This window comes from Tribolium castaneum, chromosome 2 (assembly GCF_031307605.1).
Source record: "Tribolium castaneum strain GA2 chromosome 2, icTriCast1.1, whole genome shotgun sequence".
In the NCBI taxonomy this organism is placed as follows: Eukaryota; Metazoa; Arthropoda; class Insecta; order Coleoptera; family Tenebrionidae; genus Tribolium; species Tribolium castaneum.
In genome coordinates, this window is record NC_087395.1 from 13,658,959 (window position 1) to 13,685,827 (window position 26,869).

Below are 26,869 nucleotides of genomic sequence, written 5' to 3' on the forward strand. Positions count from 1 at the left end.
GCTTTTAAAGTAAAAATATCTTACCTTTTTTAATAAAAAAAAGTACAACCAATTGTTGCTTTATCTCCGAGTTTATCTCATTCTATAATTAGTAATTACAAAGATTTTGCACTTTACCAACCCTTAAGCGCACAGAAATATATTAATTGCTCCACTGACGTTGCTGTTTTAATAAAATATCGCAGGCGCACTATTAAGAGCTCTAATTATTCTTTATTTGATCCAAGCTCGAAATTAAGTATTATTCCATTTTTGTCGCGTGCCTCAACTAAATTAAACGATTTTTAATAATTTACTTCACTGTCCAATCCTCGATTAATAATAAATCAAATACTGCTTATAAAAACTCAAATCTGTGATGACACGATTAGTCTTACCGGTGTGCTCCAGGATGGAAGAAGACTTCGACTTTTTATCCTCCCTTCAAACTACCCTTTTCTGCCTAAGGTGTGTTGGAACGTGGCCTTCCAACACATATAAACTGGATGCCTACACTTTATATGCCACTGCATCCATAACAATTTGTTTGTTCGGCCACAATTTTTTTCAAACCGTCAACATCTTCTTCATTTTCAACGATCTAAACACCCTCACTGGTGTCATCTTCGTCGCACTTACTTGCTTGGTAGCAATTTTAAAATCACTGCTATTTATTTTCAATATGAGAAGGCTCAAGAAACTTCTGTTGGTCGACATAAGACAAAAACTGTTTAAACCAAGAAACCGTCAACAAGTAGTTATGGTGCAAAGCAGGGTGAATTTTTGGAAGAAGATTTATTTTATGTTTACTGGAATGGGTGTTGCGACTATGTTTTTCTGGGCTCTTTTCCCTATTATGGATGGGACGGTTAAAGAACACCGATTGCCTTTTTTGGCATGGTATCCCTTCAGTGTCAATAAATCACCGTTTTATGAAATCACTTATATTTATCAAATTGTTAGCGTTTTCTTCATTGTAATCGTAAACATGAACTCGGACATGTTGTTGGTTGCTTTAATGAATATTCTGGGGGTGCAGTGTGACTTGTTGTGTGATAATTTGAAAAATATACAATTTAGGGAAAGAATAAATGAAGAGTTTCTTCGGTGCGTTAATCATCATATGCAAATTTTAAGGTAGGTACGTTTATTATTTTTTTGTAATAAGTTTTTGATTTTTAGCTACGCCTCCGATTGCAACAAGTTTTTCAACACAATCGTCTTAGCCCAATTTTTCACGACTGTGGTCTCTTTGGGACTGACAATGTATCAGTTGACAATTGTGAGTTTGTTTTGTTGTGTTAAATCTTTATCAATATTTTTTTTCGCAAGGTTACCCCTTTTACCAGTGAATTTTACTCGTTTATAGTCTATGGAGGTGCGGTTTTAATGGAAATATTTTTATACTGCTGGTTTGGAAATGAAGTTGAATTTAAAGTAAAAAAAAAATCCTTGTCTGGGTTATTTAACTTTTTTTCTAGAGCTTGAACATTCCTTTCGCCTCGTTTGGGTTTGACTGGACTATTGGTAGCGTCGGGTTGCAAAAAAATTTAATTATTTTCATTGCAAAAAGTCAACGACCAATTAGAATGAGTGCCCTTAACTTGTTTCATCTGTCACTAGAAACTTTCGTTAAAGTAAAATTAATAATTATCTTAGAATACTTACTTATTTATGTTTTAGATTTTACGTACGGCTTACTCGTATTTTGCCCTTTTAAACAATGTCAATTCATTAAATTAGCTTTTTTCATAATATTTAAGTATTAATAATTAATGTAGATTTATTTATGCCCACTAACACATTTTAGTTCTGTATCATTTTCTTAATACAAGATAACTGTTTGTGAAGTAGTATCAAAAATTAAAGTATTGAATAAATTCACTTTAAATAACTCTTCAGTTACTTTATTGCCTTGCAACACCATTCATTATGCATTTGATATTCAATATGCAGTAAAACATGAATATGAAATTACAAAAGTAATTATCTTGAAAATACGACAAAGTTAAAAATGAATGTTTTTTGAATACGTCGGCCATCGGTCAATTAGTGTTATTAATTATTACAAAATCTTCGTTTTTACCCATATATATTTACCTAGGCTTCTTTTATGGGAAAAACAGATGGCAACAATAAATTTTTAACAACCTGCTAATTATCTGATTTTTTGACTTTAAATACAAATTATTAATTGAATTATTAATTGAGAAAATGTAAAGTCTTTAAGTTTATGAATAATACATTTAGAATTTGTAATGAATGAAAGGCCTTGCAAACTCATTTTTACCTAATAACTAAATACGTAGGTCCCTGATGTACTCGTAGCTCTGAAAGATTTTGTGCCAAGTTTGTATTTACTGAAACTCCAACGAAATACGTGAAACAAGTGAGTTGAATGTTTCACGCTAAGATTCTCAACAAAATTTTGAATGCTCTGCTAGAAAGGAATAGGTATACATATCAAAACAATTTATAGACAACAGCGAAGTATTCTGAAATCGTATTAGTGTATTTGAACGAGAAAGCTCAGATTTTTTCAAATCCCGAATTTGATGTTATAATGTTAATTATTTTAAATATAAAAAAAACAATTTTTGTCAAATAAGACAATGGGCTGTATTAATCAACAATAGCAAATTAATGCTTCTACAAGTTGTAGGAAATATCTGCTTGGCAATATTAGAATTTGCTGTCCTTTCTTTTAATAAAGTCTATCGATTATTTAAAAAATAAAAAGTTAGCACTTGCTAGAAAAAATAACATTCTTATGACAATCATAATAACACATTGGTTTGCAAAAAATAACTTTTTTCTTATATTAGCTGTTTCAAAACTGTAAAAACGTCAACGTCGCATTTTACCAAATTATTTTCTTCAATAAGATTGATAAAATTGTAAAATAGTTATTAATGATTAGATTTCTTATTGAAACTGTTAAATTACATCGGCTATTATTCCCTTGAAGTGCGTGAATAATTTATAACAGCTAATTTTTTGAGAGAAAATGCGACGTTGGTGTTTTTATAGTTTTGAAACAGCTAATAGGTATAAATAATGTTGTTGCTTATTCCATAGATACGAGTAGAGGTAGTTCACCTTTATTCTACAAATAGTTACTATGGTACATTATTTCATTTAGTCATGGTCTGTTTTTTTATAAACAATTGTCAGTGTCAATATTGGGTATAAATGTAGTTCATATCGCCTTAAAAGGGCGAGGAATTAAATTTACATTATACCTACACGGATTTGGGGTGAGAAATACATCTAGTTATATAAATTTCTTCAATTAATAAAGCCATACAACAAAAGTTCGATAGAATAAAGTAGCTATTTGGTGATTTTTTTCAATTGGTGATTTTTCATTCTATCGGTGAAAAAATTTTACAAAAATTTCTCGATGTACCTATAAGAGAAAACGTTGTACTTATTATACACATAAAGAAAATTTGACATTATCTGCTCGTGATTCCTTTCTACAATGTCTTTAAAGGGCCACGATCACAACTGTTTTAAACTGCTTGATTAAAATTTCACACTGCGAGTTTAAGGTCCGGTTTATCAATCAAATTTTAATTCGTTGTTAAAAGTTAACAACGCGAATAGACCATCAAATTGGCTCAATTTCGTCACGTGATCCGTTAATCACAGATTTAATTGCGAATTAAATTAATGAAGCTTCTATAAACCGGTCCTTAGAGCCGGTTTACAGAAAATTTTAATTGCAATTAAATTTTAATCGCGATTAACTTGAGTTTTGTCAATGCATTTTAAATGGCAACTTAATTCGAATTAGTTTAATTTCGAATTAAATCTTAATTTCGCTTTCTGTAAACCGATCCTTAAAGTCGCATTGCAAGATTTAATCATTTTGGTAAACTTTGAAGAACCATAACTTGATTTTTTTAAATCACTCACCATCACCACCACTCACAGATAATGAACATTTTTTCTTTACCTGTATAATAAACTACTATCATCTTACAGATGCCATTTTTTAGGTACAATATACCATTGTTTTCGGTGAGAGAAATTTGATTTGTCACAAGAGAGATAAAGCTGTCAGTTCTACTCACAAGTGAGTAAATCTGGGGAAAATTGGGGTAAACAATGAGACTATTTATTTCATAACTATAGCAACACAGGTCATTACGAAAACTGATACATAGAGCTATGCTAATGTTACAGGCGGATATTTACTTGAATTTCTTGGATTTTCTTTACAGTGCACCTGTAAGTTAATACGTCGTATATTACTCGTGATCGAAATGCATTATAATGCTCGTGAGAAGTGTCCCACTCGCTCACTCGCATATAATGATGCATTTCTATCACTTATAATATAATATACTATTTTCCTCTTTCTTATTATTATGCGTGATTATTATAAATTTAATTAAATAACAAAAATTATGTATCGCAAAACTTTTTTTTGTAATAGGTTTTTTTACATAAATCGTTGATTTTACTTAAAACCATAACTGTGAATTTCATGATTGCCATGATAATTTACAACAAATGTTATAATTTGTTCCAAAACACTAACAGTTATTAAGAAAAACTAACTATAGTTAAATTTCGTTTCATAGTAGAATTTTTTGACAGCACATTTGAATTTTTAGGGTGAAATAAAGCACAAATTGAGAGTTTCTGTATCAGCAAAGAAGTCTGTGTTAAGCGAAATCCCAGCGACAAACTTTGAGCCAAGAAAACCCAGCAGAAACTCCAAAAAAAAATCAAATGCGTTGTTGCAAAATTCTACAGTGAACTGAAATGGGATATAGTGGCATATTATTAATAGCATTTTTCTTTGTAGTTTTTTTCCTTTTAATATTTTTCATTGAAGTTTCAACCAACAAAACTCTGCTAGCCTTGCGTCTGACTGTTTCCCGTTTATCTAAATCTAAATATAAAAAAATAAAAGTATTAAATCGCATAGTTATACAAAAAATTAAATAAAACATAAAAGTTATCCATTATTACATAAAAATGATTTTATTTTTTTGTACTTGTCTTATTTTATAGAAGTGATTTTTTTTGTAATCTGTCTTGTACTCATATTTGGATTATAACGCTTATTAGTCAAGGCATTGGCAACTTATTTTACCTGTTTTATGTTTTTACGGAAATTGAAAATATCATTCGTTCTATACCACCAGGTTTGTTTCAAATTTTCTTGCGATGAGAAATAAGCGTGATAATCGCTGCGAAAGTAAGAAATCATGACGTCACAACCGCCTCTCATCAGTCATCACAGAATCCTTTTATCACTGAACCGTCTCAATTCTCAATCACCAAAAACCTGACAGATATCTGAACATTTTTCACATATCTTCCACAAAATAAAAAAATTAACTCCTTTTTCGACTAATTTGTGTTCCAAATTTTGTCTTGAACTTCGCGAAAATATCTTAGGAATTTTGTCACATTTTGCTTAACTCTGTCAGTGTCACTTAACAGTCAAAAACCATTTGATCTTAATATTGGAGCGCTTTATCATTTAAGACAAAGTTGATTTTTAAGTCGCCAATGCTTTTAAGAAAAAATATAAAACCAATCATTCCTTATCAAAAAGACAAGGACAGAAAAATGAAGCCTTTTGTATATAATTGAATAATGTCAATATGATATTTAGTTCGATAACATTTTCATTTTATTTTGAATTGAACTTTTTTATTACTGCTATTACCAGAGAAGGGAAGGGCATGTTATTATGAAAAACGGAAAATAAAAATGTTTGTTTTCAAAAAAAAATAATAAATGACGGACACTAATGATGTGAAAATTTTAGCATTTAGAAAAATACCGTGTGATTTTCAAAAATTTTGATCTAGTTATCCATGACAGTTACTTTAACTTGATGTCCATTACAGAAATAAGATCCAAATTTTTTATGTTCTTTGGTGAACATTTTGGACATATTTTAAACAATTAAGCGACGAGTCCTTTGACCTATTTTCTCGAAGTCGTATTGTTTCTGTGAAATCCTTTTGGTAGCCCCGAAAATTCTTCCTTTATGCTCTTGGGCATTGAATGGTCTCACGAATTGATGTTTTGACCCTTAATACGTAATTAGAAACTATAAAGGTGTACTGTATAATACCCAATTCACTTGTGTGAAGAGAAAAATTTCACAATGCATTTTGTCCAGGAAGCGAGAAAGTTTACTGTTACCTATTTTAGAAAAACCATTCTGTTAATAATAGGAATACCCGGATCAAATATGTATAATTTTTAGAGAAAACGCTTTTTGAAAGTCTGCTTCTTGTGGCGAATCAATTATAACTTCTGATTTTTCTTTTAACAAAAACTAACATACAGGGTGTTACGAAATGGCGTAGCAATATTTTGTATGTGAATTTTTCTTGAACAGACGAGTTAAAATCATATCATTTTTCCAAAAAGTGCATACTTTCTTCAATTTTTTTTAACCCACGTTGTTGGTTTATGGTAGTTTATTAGCAGTGAATTTTTTCTTTAAACTAAATGGACATAATGTCGTATTCTAATTCAGCTGTTCTCAAAATTTGGGACTTTAAGTTTAAAACGATTTTCTAGGAAAACTATGCATGCAGTTTCGATTTTAAGAAATTTTACTTTCCTAACACGCAGTATTAAAACAGGAAAATGCTCATTTAATTTTATTTGAAACTCCTCTAAAGAATACAGTTTACTTTATCAATTCATAAGATAAGATTTATGACAAACCAATACATACTCCCAGTAGAAAATATAACTAACACGATTACACTAAAAACTTAACCCTTGCATAACGAAAACATCCCACCGTTTTAATCGCTCGAATCTGTATCAGAACGACTACTCTTCTCATTTCCACTCTTCTTCCCTTGACTGTTTCTTCCTTTTGATTGGTTTCGATGTCCCCCTTGCTTATTTTTATTAAAATGTTGGCGACCACGCCCTGGTTGATAGTTCCTTTGATACTGGCCTGGTTTTGGCCCGTAGTACCCCCCTTGATAGGGCCCTTGGGGTCCACCATATGAAGGCTGCGGTGGAGGATGATATGGGCCAGGAGGAGGATGATATGGGCCAGCAGGAGGATGATATGGGCCAGGAGGAGGACCATAGGCACCATACGGTCCTCCTTGGGGTGGGCCATAATCTCCATGAGGTGGAGGATAATACCCTTGATGATGTGGTGGGGGTCCGTGATACTCCCCCGGCCCATGACCATAGTAGGGAGGCCCATGGGGTGGTCCTTGGTAATGCCGATGACCATCGTAAACCTGGTCATGATTTGGTGTTTGCGCATAATCGGGGTTTATGGTTCTTTGTTGCTTAGTACCAGCATTCGGATGGCTTACTTCAACTTTGAAGATAAGATTGTCGTCATGATCTTTGCGTGGGTTTGGAAAATGTTGCCCTTGGTAAGGACCCGAATTGTAACCAGGATATGGTGGCGGGGGTTCCCTCCTTTGATAAGACGAAAAATTTGGACGCTGTTGGTGGTCTTGATTGTTCGATCTTTGATTCGAATTGTAGTTTTGGTTGTATTGTTTGTATTTATTTTTCGATTCATCGTCAGTTTTGCTTGCCTTCTTCTTCTTCTCTTCCTTTTTATTCCCTTCAGTGTCGGTGCTTTTGCTACCATCTTTCTTCTTTGGTTTACTTTTCTTGCTTAAGTCTGATGATTTTGGATGCACGTACTCGCAGCTTTTATCGTACTCGGAGTTCCTTGAAGCTTTTTGTTTCTTTAACAACTCATGGATCTTTTTACCGTTATGTTTTAACTTATAAAGTTGGTGAATTGTGTTCATAACGCTTTGAGCTGTGACTGCAGACGAAATCACTGTGTTGAGGCCATGTTGTTGACTCAGTTCAAGGCTTCGGTCAAAAGCTGATTTTAGTTCACTATACCGCTGCAACAATTGTTCCAAATGGTGAACCACTTCTGGATCTCCACTTCGACCAAGACTCTTCTCACTGAAAAATAATGACTGCTAGTTTGTGTGGCCAAGCTTACTCCAAATACCATATACAGACTGTTTATAAAAGAGTGTAGGATCTCAGGTTGTTCTGGAATTTGAATTTACCGCATTTAATTATTTTATTTCTAAGAAATTTCTGAAAAGTACCAATTTTTATCTATTTAGGCACCTAATAAAACCAATTTTTTCGTATACTAATATTGTTCGTTGTTTGTTGAAAGAAGCAGCAAAATTTTAATACTTACTACGATCCTACATTCATTTATAGACACTTTGTACTATTTTATCTGCAAACGTATAGAAGGACAATTTTTATTACAGGGTGTATCAGAAATACTTGTGTTAATTTTACCACGTAATAAAACTCATCAACTGCTACCAGTTTTCTAAATAACATTTTGCAAAATAACACAAAGTGGTCATCCTCAGATGAGAATATATTTATATTATTATAGTGTTTTAAATAGTGTTTCCACGCCAAGAAAATCTAACAAGAAGTGCAAAATACTTGTTTAATATTTCCAGTTTTCCCCCTTTCTTTTGTGCTAACGAGCCGGTCAATGTTTAATAATAATTAGTTTGTATTATTTTTATATACATAACAACTATTTTGATTGTTGTTTTAAAGTGTTTAAATTGTATATTTCTATATCACAACAAAAATAGTTCGTCACTTTTCTTTTTGTACCCGTAGACGGGTAAAGTTTTAATATGTTATCTTTTCCAAATTTTAAGCAGATAAATTTGCGCAATTTGTGAAAAATAAAAAATAAAAAAGTTTTATTTTTTGAGCACATATTTCTGATATATTTCCTATACACTGATATTTCCTATAGCAAATTCATACTTGTAATTATAATAAAAGATGTTAAATTTTAATCTTTGACTTATGGAAACCGGTCATTAAACGAATCGTGTTTTAAAAAATTTAAACACAGAACACAAAACCGGAACAAATTCGGTGCTAATTTGCCGCCATTTTAATGCTTTAATAGACATACATATTATTAACGAACGCAACGTCATCAAGTGTTATGTCATAATAGTCATTGTGAATGTGGAATGTGAAAAAAAGGCATAATAAGTCCAATGTTCTCGATTTTTTTAGGAACGTAGTGGGTAATGACTTATTATTCAATAGTAGATATTAGCTAAATGTCAACGTCGCTTTCTCGAAAAGTTAGTTGTTATCTATTTTACATTTTTATCAACCTTATTTTAAAAAATAATTCAGTAAAATGCGAAGTTAGCATTTTTATAGTTTTGAAACAGCTAATACCTACTATTTCATCCGCACACGTAATTATTCATATAAGTTAGTAAAGAACGAGAGATGTTTTAAATACATTACTACTGTCTTCTTCACATTCCTAAGAGTATGACCATGACCATCATTTTGACGCACTTCCCAATTTGGTATTTGACAAAAAAACTGATCTACAAAACCTCCAGGACTTGTAATTTGTTTCGTTACACACATTCGTAATATTCTTTCCTTGTATGTATGTTTTAACTGTTTCAAAACTATAAAAACGCCAACGTATCATTTTCTCTCAAAATTGGCTGTTAGGCACTTCAAAAAAATAAAAGCTAATGTAATTTATACTTTCAATGAGAGATCTAATCATTAATAACTATTCTATAATTTTATCAATTTTATTTAAAAAAATACTTTAGTAAAATACGACGTTGGCATTTTAATAGTTTTGAAACAGCTAATACATACTTATAATAGTGAACCTTTTGTTTTAGTGTCAGGTAGATTAGGTAATATAAATTTGTAAACTAGTAAAAGTAAAAAAGCTTAGGCGCCAAAGTACTCCTCTGTGGCTGTCGAGAACAGCAACGAAATTTCGTTATTCCACATTTAACTAACATTTAATGAATTGTTTAACAATTTTGCGTCTATAGTGTTAATTACTTACATTAGAGAGCATCACTTTAAAAGTACGTGGTGGTAAATACTAGCTTTGATTTTGGTTCTGCTGTTTTTCGTGGTATAAAGTGTTTATTGTTGGAATTTGAAAGGGGATAAAAAGTGACAAAGACTTAAATTTTGGTTACAAAATGTTATTAAACACTTGTCTAATTAAAGACTATAAGTAATGGATGCAGCGAACTTTAAGATGGGCTCAAGAAACCAATAAATTAGTTAAGTGTGTGAATTTTAGGTTAGAATTTTTCCACTGACAAAATCATGAAATACTTTGGTAAATCTACAAAACTACAATTAAGATTAACAACTGCTGTTAAATTATGCCAAAAGGTAGGCTTTTTAATGTCTTTGTAATAATTTTACAATAAAGAAAGTAAACTAAACAGTCATTTCTTATTCGTGTTTTCTTCGTCATCTCTAATTTGTCAACATTTGTTCCTTGCACCGAAGACACAATAGTCATTCCAGATAGGCAATGCAATAATTGTGAAGCCTCAAATTTCGTACAACGCTCAAAATATCCGAATAAACATTTTCCCGCCATTTATGGTTACTGTTTTCGACCTAGCTCAGTGGCGCCCCCAACGGTAATTTTACTTCCGAATACAACTTTTACATGTTGCATTTAGTGATAAATGATAAATGATGTCATTTTTGTGACGTTTACGAATTAAATACATTGTATGTGCATTCAAAATTAGATGACTATGACGATTTTTTTGCAGATTCCGGAAAAGTTGATAAATGACAGTTATCAAAACTTTCTTACACAAGAGAAAAACCGTAATAAATTTTGACAGTGTTTGAAGAATAAAGAAAATTATTGAACTAGAAGCCATTTTCAGAATATAGTCATAATTTCAGTCGGAAAAACTTAAAATTAATTTCTATTCTACATTCATATTTTCAACCCCTATTTTACTGGAAAATTTGGCATTTGCAATTTGTGGTGGAAGAGATTTGAAGATTTTTAATTATTGAGATTGTCACTCAAAGTGTATGTAGGTTTTCGGTTAATTCGAGATTTTGCCAGATTTTTGTATAAGTACTGTTTGAAATTTTCACGTTTTTCAATTATGGTATTTAAGACGGCCCCCGAGATCTGGCAAAATGATCAAAAAAACAAAAATGTCGAACCAACTCTCGAGTGGTAATAAGGGGTAATAAAATTTCCTAAGCAAGTTGATTTTTTGTTTTTAAAATATTTAATAGATTCTTTAATTTCTTTTCCTTAGCAACCGTTTTAATTGTTGTTGAATCTACGAGTTTATTAAATGTTTGATACATCATAAATCACTAATTGGTAATTTTTTGAATAGCTAAATCTTCTGTCGTGTCCGTTAATTGAATTAAACAAAATATATGAACTTGTGAAAAAAAGTTCAAACAATTTTTTTCATAGGAACTTGTAAGTCAGTTTTGACCCAAAAGATGGTCCAGTGCCCGGTTGCACAAAAGTCAAATTAATCGGCCATCATATGATGGTCCGTCAAAAATTGATGGCTTGTTAATTTTGATTGCGTTGCACAAAACAATTTGCACATGTTTTAATCGTTCATCATATGATGCTCCGTTAATCATCCATTAGCAAAAAACCAATTTGACAACAAGGCCTTACGCCTTGAATTCGTCATTTGATACACATTTGACAGCCCAATTTTTTAATTAATATTGTGTTTTCTCGGACTTCGGGTTTTACTCAGTGCTTTATTTGACGATCTAACTTGTGTTCTTTCGTCTTCAAAAAGTTCTGTTTGGTGTAGACAATCTATGATGCCAGAAATGGGGTTTATGGCCTTGTGTTGATTTGTTAATTCTAGTGATATGAGTTTATGGAAAATTTCTAGACCTAAAGGGTGCAAGAAGCAAAATTGGCGTTGTGAAATTTTGACGTGTTCGCAAACTCTCCACTTTTCTTTTTTCGGGGGTTTTTGCTTTGCCACTAAGTGCCAAGGGGGTACCAAGAAGCGATTCCTGAAGGCAAAACAAGGGAATAGCCCTAAGGGTAGGTGAAGTTAGGGCGTAAAGAAATCTACACGTGTTTATTACCAAAATCAATAAACCTTGATTTGAACATTGGGGTTTTATTTCAACTAAAACTAATAAAGTTTTTGCATTTCTTTTTTTGTTAAGTTATTCGAACTGTTGGACAATGCTGTTTAAAAGTGAATCATGCGCATTGGCACATTGGGAAGCAATAAATTGGATAATATGTTATTGGATAAAAAATGAGTTATTCCCCGAACTGTTTTATTGAACAAACGATACAAATTCATGTGTGAGCGAGTTGTGTTGTGACTTTATGTGAACCCTACAAATGTTCTACAAAAGACAAAAAAACAAAAACGCAAAAAAATTTAAAATTTTGTTTGTGCACTGAGAGATTTGATTAGTTGCGTTTTGGTGCAATTTTACCTCTGGATTTAATTTAAACTAAAGCGCTTTTTACACTCATGGTTAACCAACATCTCAAACAGATCCTCAAGATCTCTGATTTTCTGTACAGGCCTCTCAAACACTTCAGTCATTTGCACATAACCATTCTCATCCAATAAAATACATTCAAGGTTTTCTTCTTTAATTCTTCTTATTGTCTTACCCCTTAGGTAATGGTTTAGTTTAGTTAATGAAATTTTATCAAAAACACCTTAAATTCTCAAACAACAAGTGTTAAAGGCTGTTAATCAGAGATTAATCGCCCGTCGTTCGGCCATCAAATTGATGATTCGTTAATCACTGATTAACTATGACATTTGCCTTTATTTGCGTTTGTGCAACGGAAAACGGAGTTAATCAACGATTAATTGACAATTATCATTGAGGTTCATCAAATATTTGATGAAAGATTAATCAGCCGTCAACGGTGTTTTGTGTTGCACAAAATTTTTGATGGACGATTAACGCTTTGTTAATTGTCAATTATCTTTTGTGCAACCGGACACAAGACTTTTGATTTTGAATTATCCTGTATGTTGCTAACGGTTATATGCATCCGCACTCTGAAAGTTCCTGAACTTAAAAACTGGAATTTAAGTTCATTCTTAAATATTTTTCCAATAATTTTTTTTTTCAATTAAATAATTTCTGAAATATTCTGCTCTGTAGTCGCCAATCTAATTTATGAAATGCTCCGACAAGGAAAAGTAATAACAAATAATAGTCGCAACCAATGGTTACCGATTCATACGGTAATCTTGTTGACTAGGTAACTTTGCTTCCAGTGGCGTGTAAGAAAATTGTGTAAGATTTTAAAATAATTTTAATTCAAGAACTAAAACGTTTTGAAAATTTGTTGGTCTTGACGAGTTCTATTATCAGTTTAAAATTAATGTACTTTCATTTACAACCTGTTTATTGGTAAAAATAAAAACGCTTAGACACAAAAACAGGTCGAAAAGTAAAACTTTTATCTGTGACATGACGTTTGCGGATAAAAATAAAGAAAATTAACTCAGTTTATCTCTTCTTACCGTGATATTAGATATTCAATGTAACCTTTGTAAGAATCGTTAAATGGTGCAATTGCGTTGTGTTGAAGAAAATGGGCAAACTGTGCCGTACTTTTGATAATGGCTTCTCGTTCTTCTTCCAGTTCTCGCTTTCGTCGATCTATTTCTCCAATTAATCTCTGACCTTCACGGAGTGCTTGTTCCTTCTGATTAATATTATCTTTCACGACGCTATCAACAACCTTGTCATCTATGGTTTTCGTCAAGTAGTACACATGCATATGCACCGAAAAATCGCAAGTGCACTTCTTACACATTCTTCCCATCATTGCGGCACAATGCATCAAATTTAAATCACCCACAAACTCTTTTGTCACGTTGGTTAGATAGCAAGGGTCGTGACATCTCTGCCGGTAGTGCCATTTCTTTAGATCTCCGACCTAAAATTGGAGAAGCATGGATGAAAGCGCAGTCGTACAATTATCAAAATAGGTAAAATTCTTAAAACGCATAATTCACATAGAGGCCTTTAGAGGCAATCAATTTTTTTTAATTCATTCATTAATTTTTTTTATTTCGAAATCAATTTTATTTCACATTGAGAATTAAACGACACCTTCATTAGAATCGGAAAAGGGAATAGAATTATAGGATTAACGGGTTTATTAACATAGTGAATTTTAAAATTACTAAGAACATTATAAAACTAAATCTTATTTTAAGCAGTTGGATTCAAATTAAAAAGTAAAATTATTTCGTGTACCCAAGTTTAGTTTATTGCCACAGATGTTTGCGGTCCGAGTACCTACCGATCCCAAACCGGGGTTTACTGTATATGTTTGTAGCTTACTAATGTCTAGGTAGATTAATAAACTCATCTAAACTAATAGTGGTCAAAATTCGTACTTCATAAAAACGTAATAACTTTAACTTGTTACGTGTATTTAGATATTCTTTAGAAATTTAAAAAAGGACCAAAAAGTCAAATGTTTGCTAAATTAAATATTATGGAAAATTAGTCATTTGGGCTACGCGTTTGGTCACAATGAAACTTTTGGAAGTACTTCTAAACCAACTACTAGAGTATAAAGTTGTGTAAACAACTCTCGGCAGACAGATATACAACAATAACTTCACAGAAAAGGTAGACCCCTTCAATGTTACACACATTTGCTTCTTATCACTTAACAATGTCAAAAAAACTAAAGAAACTCTAAAGAACCTCTTAAAACTAAGATTGGGCATTGGACTAAATCAAAAGTGAAACTAATTGATCTTACAAAGGAACATAAATTAAAATAAAGCACTTTAGTGAGAAACACAAAACACAAACTAGAATACAATTTTTTAAAGGAAGAAGATAATAAAGTCAATTAGATTAATAAAAGCAAAGTAAATTAAATGTATACAGGGTCTTAGGAAACAGATTAGCAAAATATTTCACGTGAATGCGTCATGATCAGACTTGAAAACCCTTCTGTCATTTTTCCACAAAGTGCATACTTTTTTCAGAAATGTTTATTGACCCATTTGTTTAGAGCCCCAGTGTGGTTGTAATGATTAGGAAGTGGACCAAGAAGTTAATTTATATCTGCCGTTTTGTCAATAATTTGAAGAACACGTCAACTTTTGTAATCCCAGTTCAGCGGTTCTCAAAATTTATGAACATAAATTCAAAACGATTTTATGGGAAAACTATGCATTTTCCATATACAGGAATTTTACTCGATCGATTCTTTTTGCCATTCTCTATCTATATACCTTCCGATTTTTGATACACCATTCCATAAAATACTGATACTTAATACAGCGTGCTCAAAAACTGGAGCACCAACTCAATGGTGTGTGGTAGAGAACTAGTTACATATAAGGGTAAAAATAGTAAAAAAATTCTTTGTATTAAAGTTATTGATAAATAACGGATTTTAGATAAATGATATGTGGCAACGTTGTCTAACAGTCGTGATCGCAATGGAATTTGATCAACAATAAAAATAAATTATTTTTGAAACGGTTTCCTAGGAAATAATTCCCAGTGTTGGCACATCTACACATTGTGATTTTTGGATGAATTTTAACTTTTTTAAATTAAAAAAACTACTAAAATCTGATAATAAATTTTAAAATAATTATTCATCGTTTTGTTACGGACCGATACCTGATATGAAACATAAAAACATAAAAAAATGATGAATACTAAAGAAGTTAACACAATAAGTTTGTAGCTCCAGATTTTTTAAAATATGAGGAATTTTTTCAACATTTATCCCGTAATGTGCACTTGCTTCTCAATAACGTACCACTGAGTTGGTGCGCCAGTTTTTGAGCACCCTGTATACCCGTGAAGTGAGTGCCAACACCGATATCTAAAAATTGTAAAAAATAAACCAATATCCATTAGTATTCATGTACAATGAAAATTTTTTTTAATATTGCGGTACTTCCTGTTATGCCGAAAGTAGGTGTATGAACTATTTTAAATAGAAAGTTACATTTTTTATTGTGTTTTTGGATTATCTATGTGATTGTAATGGAGTTTTTATCGCCTTTTCCTATAGGCCTATACCCTATGCCTAATTTAAGATTTTACAATAGAAGCTTAGATTTTTCGAATTTCGTAAAACAAGCTCAAAATTTTAAAGGTTACTTTTGGAGAACTTCAGTTACGTATAACTCAATTTTTCTAAATGAAATGCCCTTTACATCTTTACTAGAAGAAGGAATAGTATACAGGGTGATTCATATAAGATAAAGAGCCTGACGATCTGGCGATGCAACCCAAAAAACAAATTTCATTTACGTTTTGATCTAATTTTAATTACGATTTGTATTTGCAATCCAAGTTGCTGGCAGTGCTTGACAAGCTGTGACATCGGTGCTGGTCATTATTGTCACATGTAGTACCTTGCATTGCTGTTGCTTCAATGAATTTGTTTGCCCGACGTTTCCCGAATAGACAACATCCTAGGGGCAAGATTTTTAAACGTTCTGAGAGGAAACTTAAAAGAAATTAGCCTCTTTGCCAAAGAAGAAAACACACTGCTAGAACTTTGGAAAATGAAGTTTGTGTAATACTTAGTTTAGATAACAGAACCAACAGGCATCAGTCAGACTTCAGTTTGTCTATTCTGAGGGAAAATAAATTTCATCCCTATGATGTGCAGCTAGTACGAGAACTTAGGAAAAGTGAATTTGAACGTAGATTAGAGTTTTGTCTCTTTATCAGAACACAAATACAAGTTGACAACAACTTTCTCCAGAAAATTTTATTCAGTGTTGAAGCCTAATTTTATAACAATGATAGTGCTCAACAGTGATTACTATGCTCAGAAAAATTCATTGTGGATAAGTGAAACACATTTCCAATGAATTGTTTTGGTGAATGTTTGGTGTGGCATCTCGCATCTTTGTGAATCACATAATTGGGCATTTTTTCTACCACGAAAAACAAACCGGAGGCCAGCATTTTGAACACCTTTTTTCCTAAAAATCAATTTATATCTCCCTGTTTATTCTTGTAATTTATGATTTTGAAAAAACTGTTTGTCTACCTTAAATGTTTCATTCTTTTATACATTTTGTATTGGAATTTCACCTAAAAGACTTCTCTACTTTCTGTAGCACTCAAGCACTGAATGACACTAATTATCGTTCTCTGCGCTGATGTCAGAGTGACATAAGATGATAGATAACTTGGATTCAACTTGCGAATTCTAATTTAAATGGGATTAAAGGCGTAAATGAAATGTTTTTTGGGTTGCATCGGCAGATCGTTAAGCTCTTTATTTTATCTGAATCACCCTGTATATTACATACAAAATAACAATAAAGTACTACAAGTTACAAAAAAGGCTTTACCAAACTGGGTCGCGAGCATACTTTAAATAAAATAAAATAAAGTCATAAATTCAGATTTGAAATCTACTAACATGCTGATAAGGAAGTATTAACAGATCGAAACAGAATTATTTTCGATTTAATAAACAAAAAATGAGGCATTTTATTTTTAGAAAAAAACTGAGAAATTTTATTTGTTTTGCAAACAACCTTTTAAAAATTTGTGGTTTGTTTACTTTTTAGAAATGTAAAAACACCTAGGAAGAGATTTAAGCTTCCTTTTTCGAACTCCCAAATACATTTCAAAATATTTAAAAATAAGATAGTTATTAATTTTTAGGAGCGTGCAAATCATTTTTTTAAGTAGAAATATCTTGAAAAAGGCTAATCTTGTTTATAGAGAAAGCTAATGAAAACTCCATCAAAATAACTGGACTAATCAAAAAATACAATAAAAATAATATATTAAGTATCAAGAACGTAAAGAGATTTTACCGATCGAAGACAAATTGTTTTATTATTGTTTGAGATCGTAATCATAATAATAATTACGTTCATGGTGCTTATGACGTTTTTTGCACAATCCTTAATTTTTTTTAAAGATTTATTGAATAATGTCAAAATAATTGTCAAGGCAGCAGGTTTTGTTTACCGGTTGCTACGTCCAAGGCGTCGACAAACTTACTTACCGACGCCTTGGACATAACAACGAGTAAACACCACGTATTGTCTTGGAAACAGACGTGGTAAACAATCAAATAGAGCGCAATTGTGTAAAAAGGTATATAAAATAAGAAAGATGGCACTGATTCATCAGTTTGAGAGAGATCCTTTGAGACAGTCCTTCTGATCACTCTAGATTAAAGCGCATGAAGCTTATCTCTATAGAACCTAGAATCAAAAGAGGTGATCTTATTACGAACGATTAAAGTTTAAAAGGAAAAGTGCTTCTTCTATAGGTTTCTTCTATAAAATATAATTATGTTTTTTCTCAGAATTGATAGTAGGCTTTGTGGAGATTCTCTTGATTCTCTTGAAACCCAAATTTAAAACTAATATTCGACCAATTTTAATTAATGATTGGAATAACTTGCCAAAAGATATAATAAATGCACCTACCATCCTATAATTTAATTTAAAGATGACAACCATTTTGGAATTGAAATACCATATTAGTTATACCACTACTATTTTATCTTAATTTTGAGCAAAATAGTCCCGACAGAGACTCTTCTCTTCAACCTTTTCTATTAAAAGAATTCCAAAAAATGATCTAGATACTAGAAGACACAATACTTCTAGGTTCTGAGGCTTAGACGGATACAAATAGAGGCAACTGAACCAAAAGTAATGCACAAAATTCATATGTATCTTTCTTATTAGTCATTTAAAAAAAAAACTCCAATGTTACATTTTAACACCATACTGATATTTATACGCATTTGTTTTTGAGTAATTTTTTGATTACCGTTTTAGATAGTATACTCGTTATCTTTTTGGTAAATATACGTAGGAAAAATCAAAAAAATAAAGCAAAAAAAATTAAAAAAGAAGAAAATAAAACCAATTAACTAAAAAAGGTTTTGAAAGTTTTATACAAAGAGCCTTATGTTTTTGTTCTTGTGTTATTTAATAAAAGGTAAATATTTTTTGTTTATTTTATGTGTTTAGATTTCATATTAAGTGTTTTCATGCTAATTATTGAAAAAAGATATAAAAAACAATTTCCTTTTATAAGATAAGGCAAGAACAAGAAGATAAAACCTTCTGTGATTAATTGGCAGTATTTTTTTATATTATAAACATATTTTCTTTATTTTAGATTTCATTTTTATAATTTTTTTCTTATTAGCAAAAAAATTAAGATGTGTAGTAATTAAACAAAGATGTGTAGTAGTAAACAAAAATGTCATAAAGAAAAACTTAAAATGATGTTACAACTCAACAACGCATGACATTACAAATGTCACTATGGTGTCAAAATGTACCATTTAGTGTCGGTTTCACCAACGTTGGTTGAATTTAATGAATAGTTAAAAACAATCGTTACTTTGATTATAATACAGCGTCACTCTTAAATAGACCGACAAACTTTTACCCATGATAGTATCAAATAAATACATGCTGGGAAAAATAGTAAAAAATAAAAATCACCATTTTCGAAATAAAAATATTTAAATTTATGTTGAAGATAAAGCGTACGCCACTGATATACTCTCCTAAAAGTAGTATTAGTACAGTTAGTAGAAAGCACGATATTCATTTGATAACAATGTACTTGATCAATGCAACAATGATCACTGTGTATTATCGATATTCGTGATGAAAACGAGCACATTTTTTTCCAATACAACTAATTTAAACTCATAAGCGCCGTAACTGGCACGGATTAAGGGGATTTCTACCAATACGAAATAAAAGCGTAAATGTGCTGCAGATCGTCTCTACTTATCCGTGGAAAGCTCTGATAAAATTGTGTCGGTCTATTTAAGAATCACCCTGTATAACAATCGTTTCTGTGGACTTATTCTACTAATACTAATAAATTTACCAACAAACGCAGCGTTATAAAAATCTGTTTAGAAGACAAAGGATGATTTAAGATAAAAACTTATTTTTTTAAGATAAATAAACTTGATGTTGAAAAATGTTGAAAAAGGAAGTACATAATGTGTGGTGATATTGTATCTAGCCTTATTTGAAGCTTAAAATTTTACACAACTCCTTCTGCAAAACCACCCTTAAACCAGTTTAGAGCTAAACAATTTTATACACCTCGGCCTAAAGTACATTTACATAAATTACAATGTTACCTTCACAACATCAGCACATTTGGGAGTTGTACACACTGTTACAGGTTGCGTCAATTGAGTAACTTCAAGCTTAACAGTGGGGATGTACAATTTCTTCTTTAACTCATCCAAACTCTGATTCTCCATTGCCAAATTGCGTCTGTGACGCTCCAAAATGCGGATGTTGTCGTAAATCAGTTGGGAGATATCAGCCAAAGGCTGCGACAACTGAGTAATAATTCTCCTGGCTTCATTAATGCTGATAGTGTTCGACAGTTGATGAGGTTTCAATGGATCGTGTGCCGCATCTCCAACAATGTACGAAATAAGCCTGCAAGTAAAATTAAAACGCGAAATTTTCAAACCAAACTCACATACTTCCAACACTCCTCTGCCGATTTATTCCAACTATCGATAAACCGCTGTTGAAGCTCTTCATCGTATTTGATGTTGTTTTTCATAGCCACGAGGAATCTAAACGCCTCGTTGTCCACCGAAAAGATATTACCTTTCAGAGGGATATCAACATGTGGCGGTTTGGTCTTAATGTCATCAACGACAGTTTTCAAGCAGGGCAAAGTGTCTCCAGGTGTATAATTCGTGCCTCTGGTATTGGTAAAAATAAAGATGATGTTCTTGCTGGCCGATTTCTCCAATCGTGACAAAATCTGCTTGACGCAATATTCAAACAAGATAGTTTTTCGGGTTGTTGTCGGCTTCATTAGAAAACATATGGCGTGGAGTTCGCTCAGTTGGGACAAATAAGCCAAGATATTTTCGCAGTTGATGTCGTCTTGTTCGATGCCTCTGGGATCACCCATTCCGGGAGAATCGATCAAGCGAAGGCGCGTTTTTCCTCCCCCGATTGGGAAAACGTAAGTTTTGACGTCTTGGGTTCCTGCTGCGCCCACTTCTTGGAATTCATTTTTATCAGAGCCGATGGTAAGAGTGACTTGTTCGAAATTTTCGTTAGTGACTGTGATAAGTGAGGGGATTAGGACGAGCAATTCTTCGGCTTTGTTGGCTTTCTTGAAGCTTTTAAAGTGCAAATAATTGGCGATGGAGTTAATAAATGTTGATTTTCCGACGCCTGTTTCGCCAAGTAGTAAGATGTTGATGTCTTGGTTTTTCTCCAAATTGAGGTTTTGTAGTTTCTTAGAAATGTCCTCAGTGGTCATCTTAGACTAAAGGTGGGTCTGCAACGGAAAGATCAACATAAGCACAAGTACATACTCGTATTTTTATTTAGATTCATATAAGTTACGTTTTCAGGGAAGCAGCTTCCTTTTCCTTATTTCTGTAGTCAAATAATTTGACTAAAAATGTTAATCAATTAGACTTGGTTTCAGAGCCGGATTATAGTTGTAGGAGCCCCAAGGCAAATCTACTCTGTGCCCCCCTTCTACACCTTTTTACTAATCTTTAATTTTGAATGATTTATTATTTTTTTATTACGTCGTTTTTTTTAAACAAGGTGAACATATGTAAAGAGAACAGCAAATAACTTAATAAAATTAAAGAAAAAAATCAGAACTAACGAACAAAAAACAGAACACTTAAGTCTCCCTACCTACTCTAAAATTGAATTTTACGACATTTCATACAAGAATATTCATTAATAACATCACTGAAATTACAATTCTTAACTGAAAACAAAACTCCTTTCACACAAAACTAAATAAGTTTAAAATGCCTTTTTAAATCTTTAACGGTTTTTATTGTCATTGATAAATTTTGGTAAAAAACTGATATCAGAGGGGCAGATTGTAGTTCTGGAGCTTCTGTGCGCATTCTAAACTTTTTAAGATAAATGTAAAACTTTCAAGCAAAATATACGTAATTAAAAAAATAAGTTGGTATACCATTTTATTTCTATACGTCTTTTAACATAAGAGCCTTCATGAATTTAAATTTTCGAGCACATAATACCAACTTTACCACTATTAATTGTTTATAGGTACAGTACTTACAATGTGAGTCTTTGAGTAGGTATGTTTTACAATATCTTAAAAACTAAAAATTACACAGTTCTCTATGCATGTAAATTGTTTCATAATTTTTCTACATTTTTTTCTAATTAAATTAACTAAATGGTAAAAAATTATATTTCATGTAATTCTAAAAAGAAGCGATGCTTAAATATCGGTTTATGAAAAAAGGATGTTAAAAAAATTGTCTCTAACGCCAACATTTAATTAACTAAACAAAAACAAAAAAATGAAAAAGCGTAATTTTAAGACTGGCAACGATTTTCTTAATTTTTTTGCTCAATACACTATCTAAATAAGCATTGATTTAGAATGACAGTAAAAATAACAAAATTCCAGTTCTAATATTAACATTTTTAATTATGTAATTAATTTTAATCGTGAGGAATCATAAAAAAATTCTAAGAATGTCACATGCATAGAGTAAGTAAGTATTTAATAGCATTAATTGATTTCTGTGTGATTACTAGTTTTTGAAATATAATAAAAAATATTCTTAGAAGACTCACCTATTATATAGAATTTTGAAACCAGTTTCACTGTTTTCTCTGCCCAACTAGCTCACAAGCTCTTTATTATCCAAATTTCGATTTATTGTTGATCTTAAATATGTTTCTATTAATTTGAACTCAAAAACGATCGTAGATGACCGATGCACAACATAATTTATACTGAAAACTGATTCTTATGTAGAATTTCCTGCTGAATTCGAATCTGTCTGTCGCTTTTTGATTTGGAATTGCCTTCATTATGAAAAAGATGTTTTTCTGAAAATATTTGAAAAACTAAAATTGCGTAAATTTTGTGTTACATCGTCATATTTTCCTTCTGAATAAAACTTGAAAATTCTTTTTTTTTGCACCAGATTCCCCAGTATATGTGGATTTTAACGTATATAAACAAGCTTTAGATTTTACAAAAGAAAAGTAAGAAAATTACAATTATCTTGTAACGTGTCATATTTGTGTAGTGAATTTTCGAGATGCGAGGAATTTTTTTATTTTAAAAAATAGACCCCTACATAAGCGAGATAAAATGATGTCAATAGTTGAGATAAGTTTTTGGTGCAAGAATCATTTCGATATCTGTAATACTTACCAAGTTATTGCAGTTCAAAGTTACTGCAATATGGGCGCGTGGTGGAGATAGTGGCATATCTCCCTTTGTAATGACTACAGGACCACTGGACTAGATCTAGAGATCTACGCTTTTCCATCTGTACCCACGTTTCACAGTTTGTTTTTCATTTTTCTCGCGTAACAGACGTCTTCCACAAACGAGTTTTTTTGACAGCATTTTTCACTGACGATAATTTTTTTAAGGCTTGTAATTTTTTTAAAAAGGCATGTAAAAATTACGTTTTTAAGACTTGAGTTGTTGCATTAATTGGATTATAATCGTTATCTTCTAAAATATCTGCATTTTAAATTTCATAAAAATCCGTTGACATTTATCTGAGATATCAGGCTCGAAAGTCTTAGCTGGACATTAAAAAAATCGCCCTCAATTTATTTAAGAAGTTTTTCTTTTTCAAAAAACTTAGCCATTTGCACACTCTCTTCTACGTCGTCGCTGACTTTTTTCAAAGACATTTTTCTGTATCGTGTACTAAGTAGATACTATTCTGGCTTTTTCTACTATTAACCTTCGTAAATTTTCTATAACATGACCATTAAAAAATACTGAAAGCTCATTAACCAAAAGAATTAAGAACTTACGAAGTAAAAAAAATACAAAGAAAACTAAAAAGATATTTTTGCCGCCTCTAAACTTTTGCCTTCCTCGGCTATAGCCTTTACGTAGATATACCACTGCGTATAGCCAAAAATTGTTTGAACCTTTATTCACGAGATACATCGCTTCAAAGCACTTCAAAGAAAAAAAAATATTTAGCGGAAACGACAAATCTTACAATACTAAAGGTATCTGTTAAAAAAATCTCTTATTAGCGTCTTATTGTGTTACAAACAATTAATAAAAAATAAATATTTAATTAAATTTGACATCACTGAGAACAAAAGACGAACAATTAAAACAATTGCTGAGGAAAACAAATAAAAAAAATACAGAATGCCCGTTTTTCGAGCTCCACCATGGGGATTTCAGTTATTGTAAGAGATATGAGGTTGGTTAAATTGGGGCAAAGTTGCCCATTTTTATGCTGAATAATCATCTCAAAGAAAATTTGATGAGTTATATCTAATTCTTGAATTATTGAGAAAAATCAAAAATTTGTTATTTTTGTTTTTATTTCTTTTTTAGCAAAAATTAAAAAAATTAAACGTTTTTAAGTAGGACCTTTTCCAAGGCGTTCTCGATGTGCAACACTTAACTTTAGTTTTTCTTATGCATGCCATATTTAATACTTGTGTTTGTGAAGTCTTTTTGTACCTGATTACTAGTGATTACAGTGATGTATCACATGATACGATCGAATCTTACATGCTAATTAAAATCAAGAAAAAAGCGTTTTTGCAAAGAGTGCTTTGGAAAAAACGTCAAAAATGTTGTTTAACAGACAAAATTTTCACAGTTCTAATAAATATACGGACAGAATTTTTGATAACCTTGTCTAGCTTATCATGTCGTTTAGTTTTCAAATAAGTATGCTTGGCGGAAATATAAAATTTTCAGAACCAAATTCAATTAAACCTCTAAAATCTAAAAACTGTTGACATTTTTTCCAAAGCACTCTTCGCAAAAATGCTTTTTTCTCTATTTTGTTCGGCACGTAAGATTCGATCATATCATGTGACACACTGCTGTAATCGCTTTTGAAAAATACATAAAGCGAATATTGCTTCTATACGAAAAACCAAGATTGAGTGTTGTAACTCTGAGAACAAGAACGCTTTGGAAAATACGATTATAGATTTAGATGCCTTATAAAAAAGTGCCTGAAGAACGTGCCTAGTTAAAAACGTTTAATTCTTTTGGTTTTCGCTTGAAAAAATAAAAACGAAAGTCACAAAAATTACATTTTGAAAAAATTAAATGGAACCTGTTTTTTCTTTTTGCTTCTCAAAGATTATTAAATTGTCTGTCAAAAAACATAATGTTTTAAATGCCTAAATTTAAGAATTAAAAAGGTATTTGACTTTAAATGTTAATTTCAGCAACAACGCACATTATTCATGAACATTATCGTTAGCATAATAACCATACTTGAACTACATATAGCAACTCCACCACAGACCATTTGTTGAAGTTTATACGGAGATTTAAAAATTTGACATGAATATTAAAATTTTTGTTATTTCACTGTAATAAATAACGAATAATGGCCTAAAGGTAACATTAAAGTTATTATTGGCTAAGAAGTTCACTTCGACTACTGAAACAATAGTTAATACTTTTTTAATGTTTAAAGTTAAATATCTTTTGATTAATCACCAAGAGACACTTAACTCTTAATGTTTTTAGAGAGACAATTTACAGGTCTAAATGCAAAAATCAAAAACAAGGTGTTCCATTTAACATTTTTAAGTTAATCAACTTGCAGCAATCCTCTTCTTTTTTTATCTTCTTAACTGCATTAAGGTAAAAAAAATATGTCCTTCAAATTTGAATTTTCTTCTTCAAAATGGTGAAAGTTTTACTTTTCTTGAATTCTTATTTTTTTGTGATAAATTAAAAAAAATGTGTTTTCGTCAAAAAATCAAATTATTTTAAAAACTAAGAAAATCGACTAATAACAATTTAGCTTAAGTACATGAGGGTGAAAAGCTACATCTAAAAATGCAAAAAAATATAGGCCGTTCTATTTGAAAAAACATATCTGCAGCAGAAACGCAGCTACAATAAAAAAAAAGAAAAAGTCAGTATCTCTAGTAATAAAAAAGGTATGCAGCTTTTTCGTATCGTTGAGACAGCCTGTATACTACACATAGATTCAAAAGTTTGGATCACTACACTTTGTATGAGGAAAACACCCGTTTAACTTGGCATCCTTGATTTTTTCGACGTAAACTACATTGAAGACGGTTGGAATATGCTTTCTGAAGTCTTTAAAGTTTCAAGACATACAAGAACTCATTCCGAGCTCTTTAATGCTGCTAGTAAAAAAATGACAAATATTATACAACAAAATTTGTTATTTTGAAGCACACGTGGCAACGTTTTTAAGTTTGTATTGATGCCAGAAGAAGAAATACGCTGTGCTAGTAATCACTTTTTGGTTTGATGATTTATAAACTTTTGTTTATAAATATTCGCAATAAGAATATTACTAAGGCGGATTTTACAGTGGTCAGATAAACCTCAGAAAAGTTATTTTTAGTATAATTACTATGGTTACAATTGTTGCAACAAGGCATTTTTCAAAATTTATACTCAGGATAAAGTTATCCAACGATTGTAAAATCCGCCCTTAGTGACACTAGGTATGTAATTAAGCAGATACTCTTACTTACGCAATTAAGGAAAGATTGACACTAATTTACCCCAATCACTGGCAAAAAATGGGTTAAATTGCCACACTGAATGTCCAAATCATTGACCAATTTACGCCCTTTTAACCAAAACGCATTTTGCTAAACTTAGAACTAAGCAAACATCTTTTTCATTTTATCGATAACGTGACTTATCAACTTATCATATAGTTGTCATTGATCAATACGCAGTAAGCTAATGAATGTATGTAAGCATTTAATACTTACCATTACTATTATAAAATATCCAATCTAAAATTCCAAATGCACTTGTTGAACGGAAAAAAATTAAACACTACTAACTTGGAAATGGTAAACTGCAACGTATTCAACGGTATTCGTCCTTGAGATCTATAATCGTACCACCGACGTAATAATGAACGCGATGCACATACAACCGGACTTCCCCGAAAATTGTAACAAATCAACAACCTCAATATTATCAATCTCTTATTATCTTACTAACAACTTTGGTTCTCAGTGCGCATTAAATAGAACTAAACAAA

The 26,869-nt window shown here is 31.4% G+C and overlaps 2 protein-coding genes and 1 long non-coding RNA gene across 6 annotated transcripts; 1 reads left to right on the forward strand and 2 right to left on the reverse strand.

The window, feature by feature from the left end:
* Positions 1-241: 241 nt before the first annotated feature.
* LOC103314161 (odorant receptor Or1) lies at positions 242-1,799 on the forward strand. 3 transcript variants are annotated; one of them, XM_015983192.2, is made up of 5 exons: positions 244-1,116; positions 1,162-1,261; positions 1,312-1,404; positions 1,461-1,616; positions 1,663-1,799. In XM_015983192.2, exons 1-5 carry the CDS (start codon positions 359-361, stop codon positions 1,720-1,722), a joined length of 1,167 nt encoding a protein of 388 aa, XP_015838678.1. In that variant the 5' UTR covers positions 244-358; the 3' UTR covers positions 1,723-1,799. The 3 variants fall into 3 exon arrangements, with proteins under 3 accessions (XP_064210920.1, XP_015838678.1, XP_015838677.1); XM_015983191.2 differs by having other exon boundaries at positions 246-1,116; positions 1,312-1,416; positions 1,663-1,798; XM_064354850.1 differs by lacking the exon at positions 1,312-1,404 and having other exon boundaries at positions 242-1,116.
* Positions 1,800-6,610: 4,811 nt separating this feature from the next.
* On the reverse strand, positions 6,611-26,834 carry LOC659539 (uncharacterized). Of its 2 annotated transcripts, none has more exons than XM_015983352.2 (5): positions 26,592-26,834; positions 20,324-21,141; positions 19,967-20,276; positions 13,338-13,756; positions 6,611-7,926 (listed from the first exon to the last, which is right to left on the reverse strand). In XM_015983352.2, the coding sequence occupies exons 2-5, from the start codon at positions 21,121-21,123 to the stop codon at positions 6,774-6,776; spliced, it is 2,682 nt and encodes an 893-aa protein (XP_015838838.1). In that variant the 5' UTR covers positions 21,124-21,141; positions 26,592-26,834; the 3' UTR covers positions 6,611-6,773. The 2 variants fall into 2 exon arrangements, with proteins under 2 accessions (XP_015838838.1, XP_015838839.1); XM_015983353.2 differs by lacking the exon at positions 26,592-26,834 and adding an exon at positions 26,346-26,518.
* LOC107398630 (uncharacterized) lies at positions 16,568-19,960 on the reverse strand. The gene is made up of 2 exons (XR_001575430.2): positions 16,868-19,960; positions 16,568-16,799 (listed from the first exon to the last, which is right to left on the reverse strand). It is a non-coding gene; the product is annotated as an uncharacterized LOC107398630 (long non-coding RNA).
* Positions 26,835-26,869: the final 35 nt, after the last annotated feature.

What these genes read in the sequence shown, in the direction of transcription:
- LOC659539 (XM_015983352.2), bottom strand. Translation starts at nt 21,123, where the DNA reads ATGACCACTGAGGACATTTCTAAGAAACTACAAAACCTCAATTTGGAG. An exon ending in AATGTGCTGATGTTGTGAAG is followed by an intron (nt 13,757 to 19,966) that starts GTAACATTGTAA and finishes CTCCAATTTTAG; the next exon opens with GTCGGAGATCTAAAGAAATG. An exon ending in ATTGAATATCTAATATCACG is followed by an intron (nt 7,927 to 13,337) that starts GTAAGAAGAGAT and finishes ATTATTTTTCAG; the next exon opens with TGAGAAGAGTCTTGGTCGAA.
- LOC103314161 (XM_015983191.2), top strand. Translation starts at nt 359, where the DNA reads ATGACACGATTAGTCTTACCGGTGTGCTCCAGGATGGAAGAAGACTTC. An exon ending in CATCATATGCAAATTTTAAG is followed by an intron (nt 1,117 to 1,161) that starts GTAGGTACGTTT and finishes TTTGATTTTTAG; the next exon opens with CTACGCCTCCGATTGCAACA. An exon ending in GAAATGAAGTTGAATTTAAA is followed by an intron (nt 1,417 to 1,460) that starts GTAAAAAAAAAA and finishes CTTTTTTTCTAG; the next exon opens with AGCTTGAACATTCCTTTCGC.